At 38.2% G+C, this 16,834-nt stretch overlaps 4 protein-coding genes across 10 annotated transcripts; 2 read left to right on the forward strand and 2 right to left on the reverse strand.

Moving 5' to 3' along the window:
* The first annotated feature begins 790 nt into the window (after positions 1 to 790).
* LOC117608785 (dnaJ homolog subfamily C member 11) lies at positions 791 to 6,095 on the forward strand. Its single transcript, XM_034334384.2, has 8 exons — positions 791 to 1,148; positions 1,464 to 1,593; positions 2,220 to 2,466; positions 2,533 to 2,846; positions 2,919 to 3,126; positions 3,233 to 3,794; positions 5,329 to 5,458; positions 5,528 to 6,095. Exons 1-8 carry the CDS (start codon positions 1,077 to 1,079, stop codon positions 5,548 to 5,550), a joined length of 1,686 nt encoding a protein of 561 aa, XP_034190275.1. The 5' UTR covers positions 791 to 1,076; the 3' UTR covers positions 5,551 to 6,095.
* On the reverse strand, positions 3,435 to 7,271 carry LOC117608786 (uncharacterized). 2 transcript variants are annotated; one of them, XM_034334385.2, is made up of 5 exons: positions 7,063 to 7,270; positions 6,447 to 6,654; positions 6,146 to 6,385; positions 5,972 to 6,066; positions 3,435 to 3,480 (listed from the first exon to the last, which is right to left on the reverse strand). In XM_034334385.2, exons 2-4 carry the CDS (start codon positions 6,621 to 6,623, stop codon positions 5,995 to 5,997), a joined length of 489 nt encoding a protein of 162 aa, XP_034190276.1. In that variant the 5' UTR covers positions 6,624 to 6,654; positions 7,063 to 7,270; the 3' UTR covers positions 3,435 to 3,480; positions 5,972 to 5,994. The 2 variants fall into 2 exon arrangements, with proteins under 2 accessions (XP_034190276.1, XP_034190277.1); XM_034334386.2 differs by lacking the exon at positions 3,435 to 3,480 and having other exon boundaries at positions 5,950 to 6,085; positions 7,063 to 7,271.
* A 2,900-nt stretch (positions 7,272 to 10,171) lies between these two features.
* cdm (importin-13-like protein cdm) lies at positions 10,172 to 16,729 on the forward strand. 2 transcript variants are annotated; one of them, XM_034334318.2, is made up of 9 exons: positions 10,172 to 10,283; positions 12,050 to 12,528; positions 12,604 to 12,768; positions 12,837 to 12,983; positions 13,052 to 13,305; positions 13,379 to 14,141; positions 14,273 to 15,182; positions 16,096 to 16,242; positions 16,316 to 16,729. In XM_034334318.2, exons 2-9 carry the CDS (start codon positions 12,388 to 12,390, stop codon positions 16,585 to 16,587), a joined length of 2,799 nt encoding a protein of 932 aa, XP_034190209.1. In that variant the 5' UTR covers positions 10,172 to 10,283; positions 12,050 to 12,387; the 3' UTR covers positions 16,588 to 16,729. The 2 variants fall into 2 exon arrangements, with proteins under 2 accessions (XP_034190209.1, XP_034190210.1); XM_034334319.2 differs by lacking the exons at positions 10,172 to 10,283; positions 12,050 to 12,528 and having other exon boundaries at positions 12,632 to 12,768; positions 12,853 to 12,983.
* On the reverse strand, positions 10,282 to 11,539 carry LOC117608752 (uncharacterized protein C1orf50 homolog). Of its 5 annotated transcripts, none has more exons than XR_013062659.1 (4): positions 11,321 to 11,539; positions 10,927 to 11,258; positions 10,559 to 10,860; positions 10,282 to 10,499 (listed from the first exon to the last, which is right to left on the reverse strand). XR_013062659.1 is itself a non-coding variant. In XM_076689857.1 (4 exons), the coding sequence occupies exons 1-3, from the start codon at positions 11,367 to 11,369 to the stop codon at positions 10,672 to 10,674; spliced, it is 570 nt and encodes a 189-aa protein (XP_076545972.1). In that variant the 5' UTR covers positions 11,370 to 11,539; the 3' UTR covers positions 10,282 to 10,499; positions 10,663 to 10,671. The 5 variants fall into 5 exon arrangements, 3 of the variants coding, with proteins under 3 accessions (XP_076545972.1, XP_076545971.1, XP_034190211.1); XR_013062658.1 differs by having other exon boundaries at positions 10,282 to 10,502; XM_076689857.1 differs by having other exon boundaries at positions 10,663 to 10,860.
* Positions 16,730 to 16,834: the final 105 nt, after the last annotated feature.

Raw genomic sequence — 16,834 nt, forward strand, 5'->3', positions numbered from 1 at the left:
CTGCGTGACATTTTATTATTCTTGATTAGCTGGACAACGGTACAGTTCTCTGACCACCGATCATTTACCATTGAGGTTATATTTCATTTATGGACAACAATAAATTTGTTTATAACCTTCAATTTAGTCGAGATATTATCAGTGAATTAAGAGAAAAATTTCACCAGAAATGGCATAACAAAATGTTGCGTATTATACTTTAGGTTAAGGACTGGCTTTGTTTAAAGAAAGGGGAGCTCGCCATGTAATTTCTGTCACTCGTTCGTGACAAGTCACGCCTAAAGAGCGAACGATAAATTAGTAACACCTAAAAGGCAGTCGTTGCATGGAAACTCAATCCTTCGAACTCTAAAAAAATTATGACTACCCGAATGAAAAGGAGAAAAAGAAAAGGGAGTCCTTGTTTTGATTTGGGAATGTCAAAGCAAACTGACTCCGGAACACGCTGCCTTTTCTTTCTGCTTCTCCCCACGGAATTTTATTACCGTTTTATAGCGGTTTGTCGTGACCAGCCACGGTCACGTTTCCTGGTGAGGTATTGCAAGGCGAAAGAATGTAAAATATTCTGTAGAAATATCTCAATGTCTGTTTCCTTTATGGAAACAAAATGTGGTTGTTGTAGATGGGACGAATGATAAAAGATACAATAAATGAAGAAACAGAATATTAGCCAGTTTGTTAGACTTCTTTTTTTTTTCTTCCAAATCACCCTGTATGATGATAAAAATAGTAATGAAGGAAAAAGTAAAGCGTGCAGGTTTGGAAAACAAAAAAGGGAGGCAAAATTCCAGTGAACAGTACAATGCATTTTCTATGTAATCTTTTTATTTTTAATGATTTTATTTTGTAACAAAGTAAAAATATTGTGGGGGTCGATAATGTCGTTGATCCGCAAATATGTTAAAGCTCGTTTTTCCATCACATAGCACCATCCGACGATAATTCCAAGTACTAAATAATCACCGGTTCTCGACCGAGCCTTTCGTAACCTATAGAAGCAGAAGACTAAGTTGAGGGAAGCATTGGTGTTACTTTTTCCAACTGATTTTTACAAAGCAAAAAATTGAAATTCTGAAATGGACGAGGATAACGATAAGGAACATTTGTTGGAAGATGATTATTACACGTTCCTCAATATCCCTAGAAATGTGAGATAACGAGACATTTTCAACATAAATTCGTATTTTCTTCCCTGGTTGAGGCTAGAGATCAATTTCGTGACTTCCACGTGACATGTTCCTTTCCTATGTCTGACGTAATCGAGCCCCCTTTTGCAGAGTTATTTTCTTTTCAAACATTTGCAAATATTATGTCAGATTATTGTGTTCCATTAATTCATTAAGTAATTTATTTTATTACAGTTGAAAAAATGCATTTCAGTATTGAACACACTTCATCAAGGTTTTTACCATTAGCAATAAATATTATTTGGTAGATGATTTTAGCTGTAATTTTTATTCTAGGCAACCCAAGAAGAGATCAATAATGCTTACCGCAGACAAAGCAAACTTTATCACCCTGATAAACACGTGGACCCTGTGCATAAGAAGGAAGCGGAGGTTTTATTCAACCGTACTAAAGAAGCGTACAAAGGTTCGTTCAGGATGTAACAAGTAGTAGTAGTATTTATTTTCAGCCATTCGGCCATGAAAAGGAACTTGACTTACAATATTTCCTATTTCCATCCACTCGCTCCATACTCCGCACCCACTCTCGCATACACCCTTTCTTACTTACATATAATTAATTACTCCCCTCTAACTCTACTATCTTACAATCCTAATCTCTTATATCTAATCTTTGCATTATCGCTTTGGCTTCAAGTTTGTTCAGTTGACTGTCCTCCCTCTTTTCCATCAGTTTCCTTAACCATCCGACTGCCCTGTCCCTTCCTTCCCCGCAATCACCTCTCTTACACCTATCTCCCTATCTAATTCTCTACATTCCCTGACTAAATGTTCTGAATTTCCAAATTTACCCTAGCATAAGTCGCACCCCTTTCCAGTATCTATTCCACCTCCCTAGTGTACTTGCTTGCGCTATCAACTGCTGGCTTCCCTGTTTCCCTTCCCTTTGTAGGTACCCTGGTAGACTCACAGTCCTTATGTATTTATACCTTTGGCTGAAATTCGCCTTCATTATCTTATTATATTGCGCAGGATGTAACAAGTATATTCCCCTACATTCCTGTCAGGTATAAAATACTATTTCTTTCATAGTTTTAAGTAATCCGCATCAGAGAGCCATTTATGATTCTGTGGGAATTCGAGGCTTACAAACGGATGGATGGGAGATCGTGGAACGTACGAAAACCCCTCAAGAAATCAGAGAGGAGTACGAGCATCTTGCTAAGGAAGCTGAAGAAAGAAAGTTAATGCAACTGACAAATCCTACCACTAGTATCGTAATGAATATCAATGCCACGGATCTTTTTGACAGATACGACGACGATGACTATGAAGATAGGTAATTCAATTATCTTTTCTAATACAGATACATATATTATAAAGTATATTGTATTTTAAAATATAGCAGGAACATACTTTCATGCTTAGAAGTCAGTGGAATGTCGTTCACACAATCTATCGAGGCACCTCTTACTTTACAAGACACTGTAACCCTGTACGGGCAGGTGACTACTCAAAATGGCATAGGGAGCGGTTCTGTTAATTTCGCGGCCAGACGATTGCTCTCGTCGAAAGGTTGGGTAGAAGTAGACTTTGGTGCCGGCAATGGACCGATGTTGGGCTTTAAAGGTTTCCGTGTGTTGCCCCACAAATTAATGCTTAACGGAGGTACCATATTGGAGTTCACACCGGTCGAGATGAAGGCGAATCTTGTAGGGAGTATGTTCGGTTATTTGAATATAAAATAAATGAAAATGTGTATACAGTTTCTTATACAAATTATAATTGCAGCCTTGTCGATGGAGTTAGATACCCATACTATAGGGCAGCTTACGTACAATGCAGGTCCAGAAAGCGCGATGAGTACAGCGATCGTAAGAGACACTTCTAGATCTTATACATCGTTTCGATTACAATTTGGTATTCAGCGGTCGTTTCTTAGTCTTAATTACACTCACAAGATGGAAGAGAGAGGAATGAAACTACGAGGAGGTGTGAAGTTAGTACTTATCAGTAAATTATTTAATAATAAAGTAACTGTATGTATCTTAACCTTGTTCTCTTCTTAGATTCGTTCTTTAATCTTCATATTTTTCAATCGACAGGGTTGGCACGTTCGGAGTGACCGTTGAATATGGAGCAGAGAAGAAGATTTCACGTCACAGTAAAATTTTCGCCACAGTATGCGCCGGAGTGCCAACAGGAGTTGCGTTAAAAATTAAATTAAAACGTTCCTTTCAAACGTATTCGTTTCCCATTCAGTTGAGCGACGAACTTCTTCCAGCAACTGTCTTCTATGCCACTGTAGTTCCTTTAGTAACATGGGTGTTCGTGAAAAAGATGGTGATAGATCCTATGGTAAAGAAACGAATGGAACGTGAAAAGGAGAAAGAAAAGGAGGTGAACAAAACTAGAATGATGGAGAAACAAAAAGAAGCAGAAAGTGCTACCAAATTAATGAGCGCAACGGTCAGCAGAATAAGAGCTCAGGAAGAAGCGAAGAAAGGTTTGATTATTACCAAAGCATTGTATGGACGATTTGTCTATCCTCAAGAGGAGCAGTATAATTCAGAGCAGCCCATGCGCAGAGATGAAGTGATAGATGTAACTATTCCTTTGCAGTGCTTAGTGAAGGATTCAAAGTTAATTCTTTATGATGCTTCCAAGGTACGTATCATATTTTGCTTTAAAAATATGCACAGGGTGATCCTCTCGCTATTGGACCCAAAGGAAGTGCCGCGACAATGGAATGAAGAAGTCGACATCCCATTTCTGTCAGGCCTGTCCAAGTAGGGGGATTTACTCCTGGAACACATGTTTTGGGTTCCCTTCCAACGCTGTTCCTTCAAGCTCCATTTCTCCGAGGAAACAGTACCACCGCTAGGAAATACGGAGAGACGGTAGTTGGAACCATCCCATCTTACTTGAAGGAGCAGCGTTGGAAGAGGACCCAAAACATGTGTTTCAGGAGTGGATTCCCCTACTTGGACAGGCCTGGCTTACTTGATGGAGGTGCCCCCCCCCCCCCCCCCCCCCGCCCTTTTCTTTTTTACGTGGGGAAAATCTTCTAAAGACACCTCCAGCCCCCTGGGGAGGAGCCGGAGGTAGTGCGGGATATTTACCCGTTGAAACCCCCAAGGTGGCCTGCATTGGGACTATAGGGAGGCCCTCTGGACCTCTGAAGAACACACCGAGACCCTCTCACACGGATGTGGCCTCCCTTTTTTTTTACGTGGGGAAAATCTTCCAAAGACACCTCTAGCCCCCTGGGGAGGGGCCGGAAGTAATGCGGGATATTCACCCGCTAAAACCCCCATGGTGGCCTGCACTGGGGCTATAGGGAAGGCCCCAGGACCTCTGAAGAACATACCGAGATCCTCCCACACGGAGGTGGCCCCCCCTTTTTTCTACGTGGGGGAAATCTTCCAAAGACACCTCCAGCCCCCATGGGAAGGGACCGGAAGTAATGCGGAATATTTACGCGCTAAAACCCCCATGGTGGCCTGCACTGGGGCTATGAAGGCCCCAGGACTTCTGAAGAACATACCGAGATCCTCCCACACGGAGATGGCCCCCCTTTTTTTCTACGTGGGGGAAATCTTCCAAAGACACCTCCAGCCCCCATGGGAAGGGACCGGAAGTAATGCGGGATATTTACCTGCTAAAACCCCCATGGTGGCCTGCACTAGGGCTATAGGGAGGGCCCCAGGACTTCTGAAAAACATACCGAGATCCTCCGACACGGAGGTGGCCCCCCTTTTTTTTTACGTGGGGGAAATCTTCCAAAGACACCTCCAGCCCCCTGGGGAGGGGCCGGAGGTAGTGCGGGATATTTATCCGCTGAAACCCCCACGGTGGCCTGCATTGGTGCTATAGGGAGGGCCTCTGGACCTCTGAAGAACACACCGGGACCCCTCCACACGGAGTTGGCCCCTGCAGCGAAGACGGCCAAGTGCGTGAAAATGTGCGTAATGAGGAGCAGAATCCCAGTTAAATGGTGCGAGAAACAGAATATTTTCTTAACACATTTTCACGCACACAGCCGTCTACGCTGCAGGGGCCACCTCTGTCAAGTAAGCGATGACAGAAATGGGATGTCGACTTCTTCATTCTATCCTGGCGGCACTTCCTTTGGGTCCAATAGCGAGAGAATCATCCTGTATATCAGAAAAACTGAGTAATATATATTTTAACGTTACAGAGCGAGCTACCAGGCTTTTATGATCCATGCGTTGGAGAGGAGAAACAGTTATTAATACAATATCTGTTTCGTAGTCGAACACACGAATGTATCGTAAAGGACAATGCACCAGTTAGAATACCATTACCATGTGAGGATACGTTTATTTGAAACTGACAGAATAATTTTGTAAATCTTAACAAACATTGTTCTATTTCAGCACACAGAGTAAATACGACATGACGTAAACAACAACAGAGAATAATAAAGTGAAATCATCGTGATTCGCGGTGATAGTTTGTACCGCTTCATGGAGTTATTTTCAGTCATTTTTTAGATTAAACTTCTGCAATTCCTTGTTGACGAAATTTCAGTGTCTCATCGATCATTTATATTTTGTATAAGAACTGTATTAACTCCGGAATAGTCGTTTACGTAATTTCGTTTCACCTAGATGCAAGAAAAGTTTGAAAAGAATAGAATTCGCTATACCATAGCGATATTACTGCCCACAGGAAAGGAATTAATAGTTAGTTGTTGATAGCGATTAGGATAATTGCATGTATTTAAATTGACTGAATTATTGTTAGAAAAAATTGAAGAAGGGAAGAAACTTGTTATATCATTTTAAGATAAAAAATAGAACAGATATTTTCTGCACCACCTTATGTATCGATATTTTGTCTATCAAGACCGAAAGGTTGTGGAAAGGGTAGACTCAAAATGTTTCCGGTAGAATGAACTAAGTTCTTCATCTTCCTATTGAAAATAAACATGTCTAAACAGAATAGTGTAATATGCTTATAATGGAAAAACAAAAAAGGAAAGAATTCATTACCTCGTAAGCTTTCTTTGCAGCACTCCCTAATGCTTTTTCATAATCTTCACAAGGATCACCGATAAATATGTTACCACTACTTAAACGAACACTTGCAGTAATCAAATCAGTATCTACATCCCTCGAATAGGTGAACCTAGGTTTCGGTTCCTTCTCAAACTGATAATAATTCATTACTTGTAAACAATACCAAATTGGTGACTTTCCATCTGCTGCTAATCTCATAGCCTGTGTTTCATGCTGAAAATGATATTTACATTACAGTTAAATGATTCATAATGTTAACAATGTTAATACTTACATCAAATAATTCATGCGATAATGGAGATGTATCTGGCAATTTACACCTTTTTGATCTCTTGGAAATATTTTCTATAACTGATGGTGGTATAAAAGGTGGTAGATATGGTGTTCTAACTTCATAATATGATTTATAGCTTGTGCTATGAGTGGGTGAGCATTTCAAAAGAACACGCATAATTCACTCGTATTCTCAACTTTATTTCTATCTACAAGTTCATGTATTTATTTATCCATTTTGCTATATGTTCTATACAACGGTACCTCGGTATACGACCTTAATCCGTTCCTGATGTTTGGACTTGTATGGAATAGGACGTATACCAAACCAATAAGAAGTAATCAAGAAGTGATTTTCTGTAAGAAGTAATGTAAAAAAGATTAATCCGTTCTGATGTGAAAAAAAACTCCTGTTGATATTATACCTACATTAATGGGGTTGTAAAATAATTTAAACACTGTTTAAACAAATGACGCAAAATTCACAGAAAAAATTTATGTTGTATACCGAGCAAAATTTGTCACGTCCAAACAGAACGTATTCCAAAACAGACGTATATATACCGAGGTACCACTGTATTTACTGTTTGTTTTTATCCTTATTTATGATTACTTACATTTTTGTTTTTCTGTCCCTTCGGTTAAATCGACTAAAGATTAAGGTAATTTTCGTTTTTGAATACGACTCTAATAATAATAACCGCTACGACCCGTAGCCTACGGGTAATCCAGGCCCTTCAAACTTCAAACTCCACTCAGTGACTACAACAAGAAAACTAAACATGCCTTTGTTACCGATGAGTCGCCATTTTTAGTGTCCGCGGTACTCCGAGATGAGGTTAGGTTTCCACGGTTGGTATAACAGTTGTCTGTTTTACCAGTTCTTCTCTTACTATACCTCGCTGGAGCATGCATGGCACAACTACCTTATCGACTACAGTAAAGTGAAGAAACTACGTTTGCAGTGTTACCATATTTGTTTCCATACACATGGCAATTGTTCACACAAGCATATACAGGGTGTTCGACAACAGGTGAGAGATTTTTTAAGGGGTGATTCTAGGGATCAAAGTAAGACGAAAATTAAGAATGACGAAATAGTGTTTGCAGCTTTGTTTTCCAGTAATTAACATTTAAAAATTCGAGTAAAAAGCGCCTCAAACCTGTAATCTGCCCAGCACCGACGACTGAACGTCAGGTCAGCAGGGGAAGGTACAGTCATAACCAAGAATCGTTGAATAGTAGAAACTTACCTCGTGCTATTCTGTAGCAGGCACGGTTTCAGGCGCTTTTTACTCGAATTTTTAAACGTTAATTACTGAAAAACAAAGCCGCAAACGCTATTCCATTATTCTTGATTTTCGTCTTATTTTGATCCCTAGAATCACCCCTTAAAAAATCTCCCACCTGTTGTCGAACATTCTGTATATGTTTTCATCCGTATGATCAATCTGAATGTATAAGTCACAACCAGAAGGTTGAGTTCGAATCCCACGGGGACAATTTTATTTTTTTATTCCTAATCAGTTCGTAATTTTTGCAAACGTTTAGAGTTTAGATGTATTGTATCTATTTACAATTATTTACAGCTATTTATTTTTACATTTATTTACAATTATGTACAATAGTGAGGCAACAAGTGCAATTTCCTTTTTCATTAATTTATTAAAAAATAAAGATTTAATTTTACCATTAGAAAAAGACACAGAAGACATTAGTGCAGAATCCAAAACGACAGGACAAAAATTATATCATATTTTGTGCAAATTAACAATGCATTAGAACGCATGAGCGAAGAAGATCGTGAAGAAGAAGATGAAGTCCTTATCCTGTTCAGCCGCAATCCCGAGGATGATAATATGTAAGGAAGCATCCAAAGAATAGAAATACCCTGCACCATGAACAGCGTATAAACGCGTCCACGTCGCATGTGTAGGGTGTTTTCTTCGTATTCACATGGCAGAACGTTCTCCTCTGTGGCGACAGCTTCGTTGCAAATCAGGCGTATCTGGAAAATAATTTATGCATAATAAAATTCATATCAAAATGGAACATGAACGCGTTACATAAACATGTTTAATAAATACCTTATCATTTCCGCATAAGCTGCCGCCGACAGGTGGTGATGCACCACGGACTGAATTTTGATGGCATCCTTTCAAGCTGTCCTTCTCTGATGCATAATGGTTTTGTATTCTTGGTATTAAATGCTTTACTTGCCGGTAGAAGTATACATAGGATTGACACAAGGGTATGCATTTCGGTGGTATTACTTTAAATGTACACGTCAGTTGTTCATTCTCATCTTTGAGTTCCTCATATAGGGCAGGATTTATTTGACCTGCCCAAGAATCAATAATGTACAGGAACGTATTCTTCGTTGCTAGGGTTGTTTAAGAATTGTTTATAAGTGTCCGTGTGTAATTTACCAGATTTTGTGCATGTGAATACAACATTTCTAAATTCTTCCATCGGTCTTGCAACCTCTTGAGAAACTTGAGGACCAAATCTTCCACTAACTTCTTGCAAGCAAATAGATACTTTTGAAAGAAGTTTGCCTGACAGTGTCAATGCATATAGCGCAGTATATCCTCGTCTCTTCATGAGACGATTCTGCAGATAATGCAGTTATCGTTTTCATGATCCGATTCGTATGCGAAGAGTTCTTCGTCGCTGATATTTACTTCATCTTCGTCTTCACGATATTTTTCGCTCATGCATTCTAATGCATCGCTAATTTGCATAAAATATAAATATAATTTCTATCCTATTGTTTTGGATTCCTCACTGTCTTCTGTGTCCTCTTCTAATGGTAAAATTAAATCTTTATTTTTTAATAATAAATTAATAAAGAATGAAACTGCACTTGTCACTACCTTTTTTTTACGCCGTTATAATGTGCGATGCCTCGATTCGCTTTTGTTCGCTTTACTACAGCCATTATTGTCAGTAAACAAATGAAGGTCTAGTTATGTATGGACGTAGGCGGCCAAGAATAGAACCCAGGGCAGAAGATTATAAATTTATGTACAGCAAATTTGTATATAACAGATGAAAACTAAAGTTGCAAAAAATAATTGTGTGTAATAACAAATAAACGCGTGTAAATTTCGAATGCGGTAAGGATGGTAATGTACGTACTGGATAGAAAACATAACTTAAATTCTATAAAAATTGCAGCACATGTAATTAATTATTAATAAATGCAATGATAATAGCACAATTGTAATAGTTATTCAAAAAAAGATAAATTATCATAAAAAAAAAAATGTTGGGAACCAAGGATTTGAACCGTGGACCTTCAGATTGCGAGTCATGGATCCGCTCCGCGGTTAAACACATAACTCGTAATCTGAGGTCATCGGTTCAAATCCTTGGTTCCCAATTTTTTTTTTCTCTCTTTTTGAATAATTAAAATTCTATATAATTCTAAACTAAAATTCTATATTCTATTTTGAATAACTTAAATTCTATAAAAATTGCAGTATATGTAATAAATTATTAATAAATGCAATGATTATAGCACAGTTGTAATAGTTATTCAAAAAGGAACAAATTATCATTTAAAAAAAAATGTTGGGAACCAAGAATTTGAACTTCGGACCTTTAGATTGCGAGTCATGTGTTTAACCGTGGAGCTAACCGTTTGTATGTGTGAGTTTGTCATACGTCTCAATGTACGGAGTACCTAACTTTAATTGTTATAATCTTTTAAACAATTAACCGTCTGCCCCCAAAATGGAGTATAGGCGTGTTTCAAAGTTTCATTAATAAGTGAGCGTAACACTTAGGTAGTTTCTTCTCCTCGTCAGTGTACATAATGACCTGTGTGTATGTAGTAAGTACTCGTCCCTTTTCTGTGGAATTCATACTGTAACGCTGACACTGGCTGCTAACATCATTGTTGACGGTATCTTCGGTGATGTCGATGGCAAAACGATGGTGAAATTTTACCCAAATTAGTTTGTTTCTCATAGGATACAAAACTGGACATGCCTTTGTTCTCAAAGAGTCGTGAATTTGTGCTTCGAGAAAGAACGCTCTCTGCTCTATCCTACTGCAAAAATGTGAAACACTGCATTTATAAATATTTTGCAAATTGATCATATTTACCTGCTGTAGCTTTATGACGTAATAGATATTAACTTAAATTTGAATTGCAAATTTACTTGAAACAAGTAAATTTATTAGTAACAAATGAACTGTACAATATTTACATATTATTTTTATGTATCGACGTTTAAATCAATGCTTTTAACGACAGAAGCGGTTGTTGGATGAGTAGAAAAAAGTTTGGCCAACATGGCTAATTCTCTATTTTTCTTATCGGTCAAGTGTAAAGGTGTCCATGTATGATCTTGTTCTAATCTGTACGCGCCTTTGTAAATTTGAGAAGGTCCCGAACTGCCCCATTCCTATAATATCAAATAATAATTTGTATACAAACATAAAAACATTGAAATCAAACGGTAACAACTTACTTCTGGGCTAAGCATAGAAAAATAGAGTTGTCCAGTTTCTCGTTGATATAGATGATAGACGTGTCCAGGATGTTTCACAAAATTGCAAGCGACATGATGTAATTTCATATTCCAATCTGTTTCTAATAGAATGTTCTCAGCCTGTTTTTTTAAGGACTTTATTTGATCTGCGATTACCTGCAGCTTGCTACATGCGTTAGCTTTAATAAAACTGTCAGCTTTCTGTATTTCCAATGCTAAGGCTACTAGATCCTGTTGGGATGTTTTAGCCACAGCCTCAGGATCGTTCAATGGAAGCCCTTGAGGTTCAACGTTGCGTTCCACAAGAGATACTGTAGAACAATATTATGATCACATATCAAACATGTAGAAAAGGAAAATTTTCAATTTGTACCTTTACTGCACATGTCATCAGAGTTATCCATTATAGTATATATACACATATATCATTTGCTGAATTGTAAACAATAATTAAGGAAATATGTAATAATAAAAGGTTACCAATGATTGAATGTATTATATCTAATTATTAAAATCTAAATTTAAAAAGCCTGAATTACATGATAGATGATGCAAAACACGTGCAGCATCAATGTATTGGATACACATCTATACATACATCTCTATGCACACACAGAAGTAAATCAGCTGTTGTGCTTTCTGACAAAGAGGTTATTTTATTAAGTCCCTGTTCACACAAGAAAACATGTAAATTCTCCATAGTGACTTTTGCATTAACTGACAGCAGGGGCGGCCCTGAGATTTCGGGGGTCCGTGGCGAGCTCCGAAAAAGGGCCCGTTCACACATATGATACAAAAAAGTACCTGAAATAAAATTTATAAAATTAACATTAAGGCTTGTATAACTAATTTAGATTTGCATTTACATCAATTAATATTCAAGAAAACATTACTCTTCTTGCATTCTTAGACGTAAAATCGTCTTATGGCGGCCCTGGACCTTGGGGGGCCCTTGGCGGTCGCCTATTTGCCTAGGCCCAGGGCCGGCCCTGACTGATAGTAGAAGGAAAATATACATTTTTGAAATATACAAAATATCAATTGCAGTCGTTTTTATCGTTGATAATTGTCAACTAAGCTAAAATTATCCATTTATTCTTAGAGATACGATGAAGATAAAATTATAATAAGCGATGCAAGTATAGGTCTCAGAAAAGATGTCGTTTGCGCAACTCAGAAGATTTCCAAGGCGGCCGAAAAGGGCCGTGTAAACAGGGATTAAGTGTTTCCGTGTACAAAATTTTGGAAATTCCGAACTTCAAATGATTTACAAAGAAAATGTTAGGACAGATATTTGCCATACGATCAGTGAAACGAAGTAAAGATAAAATTGGAGGACAAACGATGGAACTGATTTTTTGTTGGCAATGAAATCTTTATAGGTGTAAATTTAATAATACTGATCATAAGGTTGTTTATGATAAGAACCAATAATTTGCAATGGATTATGCAACTGTAATTGATCAAGCTGTGAAACAGTTTTATGCAGAAGGAAATAATGAGGTACATTCATGGCTTCTTCGGGTTCAAACCTCACCAGAAGCCTGGACTTTTGTCTGGGAGCTTCTTGACTCTTCTAAGGTACGCAGACTGCTTTATTTCAATTATATATCAACAAGACTTTCTTGGAAGTAACAACATCAATCTTGGTTATAGTCAATGGAAGCGCAATTCTATGGAGCTACCACGTTGCATGCTAAAATTTCTAAACAATGGAACGAAGTACCTAAGAATGAATATCCCGCCCTCCAAGAACGTTTACTTAATTTTATGAAACAACCAAACACCCCGAAAGTTGTCCTATCAAAACTTTGCCAAGCGGTAAAGTATTTTTATTCGGTTATGTTCTATAACGTGTATTAGTTAATTAAGTAATTCTGTGATTTCAGTTAGCTTGTTTTGTAGCAAACACTACAGCGCTTGAAAATGAAGGAAAGGATAAAAATATTGTAGACGAATTAATGGGAATGTTATCGTACGATTCTTTTCCCATGTTGGAATTACTTTTACTCACGCTTTCTGTGTTACCGGCAGAGGTAAAGTACTTATAAATTATACAACTTAGGTATTCAATATTAGTAAATAATTTTGACTATTGAATCAGATTGAAAGAAGATACGAAGTAAGGAAACCCAAATTATATGAATTTTTATTTAACGGTTGGTGCAAAACAGCCTGGCTTTTGCAACAAGTTTTTTCAATGTGCAACCCTAATTCCCAAGATTGCGATCATGAGTTACATTTGTTGGCATTGGAATGTACATTATGTTGGCAAAAGGTTGGTCAACTTCCTTTGGAACCGACAGGACTGATATATCCTCATTTGCTGATAGCTGCAGCTTATTATGCACCGAGCAGGTACACAATTCATTTTAATCTAATCAGCATATTCCTTACATTTCACATATACATTTTTCATATTAAATTAAAGGGAATTGTGCGGTGAGGAAACCGTGAAAGGTTGGGAAGTTGTTCAGGAATGCTTGAACATAATAGTGACCCATTATGAACTGAAAAAGAGACCGCAAACATTGTGGGAATGGGCGCAGAGTCTGGTAACGATGGCAAGACAATACAGTGGAAAATACTTCTGTGAGATTCTCACCGCCATTGGGGAAGCTCATAGTAGAATATTTCTTCACGCTTTAGTGGAAGGAGAAAATGAGACACAAAAGTGGACTGCTAAAACCTTAATCGAATTACTGTTGGAATGTTCAGAACAAGAAGGAAGATATCCTGTAGACGAAACACGTAGTTGTATTCCATTTGGATTCTGGTTCGCTCTGCAAGATGATCTGTCGACCCTCGATCAGCCAGTCGAGAATCGCGCTTTACAAACCCTGAAGCCCGTATACGCGCGGCTAGCACAGGCATTGTTAAGAAAATCCACGCTCCCTTCGTCCCCCAACGAAGCGGGGGATGCGGAGGAACGAGAATTGTTCAGGCGCTACAGGCAAGACGTAGCGGACACGTTAGATTATTGTTACAGAGTATTAGGGCAAGATCTGTTAGTGCTTCTTGGCCAGAGGCTCAGTCAAACGTTAGACAATTCGGATAAATGGACGGACGTGGAATCAACGTTGCACGCCTTTGAAGCTCTAGCGGACAGCGTTGGTACAGAGGAATCGCATTACATTCCTGCACTGATGGATTTGATCCTTAGTCATATTCCGTATGATCTATATCCAGGAGAGGTACAACCAATTCTCTTATATTTAAACGGTGCATAATCAACATTATACGTTTCGGTTTTCAATATTTTACAAAGCACTTTGTGGAAAATTGTTTTAACAGAGGTATCTGAGATCTTCCCCGACATTTTCAGGTATTGGCATGTGCATGCTCGACGATGGGAGCGTACGCTGAATGGATAGGAGAGCATCCAGACCCCTGGTTAGAAAGAGTACTGCGAATTGTAACTTTAGGCCTGACGAGAGGCTCAGTCACGGCGCCGTTTGCCAGCATGGCCTTGAAAGATTTAGCAAGAGAGTGCGGACAACAATTGACGCCTTTCGCGGGCACTGTTCTGAACACTATTGAACAAACGCTTCCAAACGTGACACCGGGATGCGCGGAAGGGCTGCGGATGATGTACGCGGCTGGTAAATTATTAAATACCTTGCCCACCGTCGACGAGCAATTGGCTCATCTCGACGCGACGTTAGGCATGTGTATTATTAAGATACGAGAATTGTTGAAGCAACCTTGCTTCGTGGCACGAGGTGCTGTGATTAATCAATTGAAAATGGTTACCATGTTCTTCTCCACGTTGGAGGGATCTATTGGAAAGGCTGTGTTAGACGGTTTACTGCCAATATTTAGTCAAATCGTTGCTCATCCCGAATGGGGCCAAGACAACTTCACGTTAGAAGAGATGTACATTTGTGCACAAAAGTCTTTAACCTCCTTATTACATCCTGGGGTCGATGCTAGGCCGCTTCTAACCATCTTGAGAACTTCCTATAAAACTTGGCCTCATCCTACCGCGTTGGATCTTCTACGACAGCTTGTGCTGTTGTTCGGTCGAGATCCGGATAACGTGATAGGACCAGTATTCGCGGAATTAAGCTCTATAACGTTGAGCGGCGTGAGAGCTTGCAGATCCGTTCGCGGCAATTTATCTGACTGGGCGGAACTGATGGAAGCTTACCTTGGATTGTTAGCCCAAATTTGTAAAAAGAATACCGGCATGTTATTGAAAATTCCTGATCAGATTCCTGATATGTTACAGTGTGGTAAGTCTCAAGAAGGGAACTAAGTATTATGCTTAGTTATTAATGAAACTTTGCCACCTTGTAGAGGTACATTCTGAAGTATGACAAACTCACACATACAACTTGCAATCTAGAGATCCACGGTTCAAATCCTTGGTTCCTAACATTTTTTTTTATTTTAATGATGATTTGTCTTTTTTTGAATAACTACTGTGCCATAATCATTGCATTTATTAATAATTAATTACATATACTGCAATTTTTATAGAATTTAAGTTCTTCAAAATGGAATATAGAATTTTAATTTAGAATTATATAGAATTTTAAGTATTCAAAAAGAGAAATTATCATTAAAAAAAAAAAAAATAAAATAAAATGAGAACCAAGGATTTGAACCCTTGACCTTTAGATTGTGAGCCATGTGTTTAACCGCGGAGCGGATCCATGACTCGCATTCTGAAGGTCCACGGTTCAAGTCCTTGGTTCCCAAAAGTTTTTTTTTTTAGATAATTTGTCTCTTTTTGAATAACTATTATAGCTGTGCTATAATCATTGCATTTATTAATAATTAATTACATACACTGCAATTTTTATAGAATTTTAGTTATTCAAAAAGAGAAATTATTATTTAAAAAAAAGAGAAAAAAAGATGGGAACCAAGGATTTGAACCGTGGATCTTTAGGTTAGTGATTGACCGTTTGTGTGTATGAGTTTGTCATACTTCTCAATGTAAAGGGTAACTAACTTCAATTGTTAATATCTTTTAAACAATTAGCCGTCTGCCCCCAAAATGGGGTATATGCGTGTTCAGCTTGACGAGCTGTACAAGGTGGCAAAGTTTCATTAATAAGTGAGCGTAACACTTGGGTAATTTCCCAAATCAGTGTCTTTCCTTCTACGTAGTCCTAATAATCAAATGAAAATTTATTGCAGGAATCGACTGTTTAACGCTTCCAGAAACAGGGACAGTTAAAGCAGCTGGAAACTTCCTTACCCATGCCATCATGCAGAGTCCACATTTGCAAACGTTTATTCAACCAATTGGTCAACAACTGGTTTCTGTAATTTTGCAGTGTATAGGTATGTACAAGATACTTAGACTTGTTTACAAGTGTTTGAATTAGTTTTAAGCAAATACATGTTGTAACGACAGGTGGAGAGGTACCGAGAAACAACCTAGAACCTCATGCAGAAGTTCTATTAGCTTTAAATAAAACCTGCCTGGAATGGACAGCGCAATGGCTTCGAATTGCTTTTGACAAACATTCGGCATTATTTTCCGTTTCGCAGCCGCAAAAGGAAGCCTTTGTACGAAATGTTTTACGCGAACGAATTAACAAACGAATGAGTGACTTGTTGAAAGATTTCAGCCTTCAGAATTTAGCCTCGGCAAACAAATTACATATAACGACGTGCAAGCAATAAGCAAAGGTAACGAAAGGCAAATAATAAAGGTCTCTATTATGAAATTTTCTCTGTATAATGAAAACACAATCCGTTCTGTGTAAGATATCTTCTCCCGCAAGCGTAATGTTCATGTCCTAAGTAATAGATAATTTTAACTAAAAAGAACTTAATGTAATAAAAACATGGATAAAAGTGAAAGAAGATAAACAGACTTATATTACATAATACACCGTCTTTTTAATCTATTTCAATGGTCATCGACACG

This window comes from Osmia lignaria, chromosome 8 (genome assembly GCF_051020975.1).
Source record: "Osmia lignaria lignaria isolate PbOS001 chromosome 8, iyOsmLign1, whole genome shotgun sequence".
NCBI classification, from domain to species: domain Eukaryota; kingdom Metazoa; phylum Arthropoda; class Insecta; order Hymenoptera; family Megachilidae; genus Osmia; species Osmia lignaria.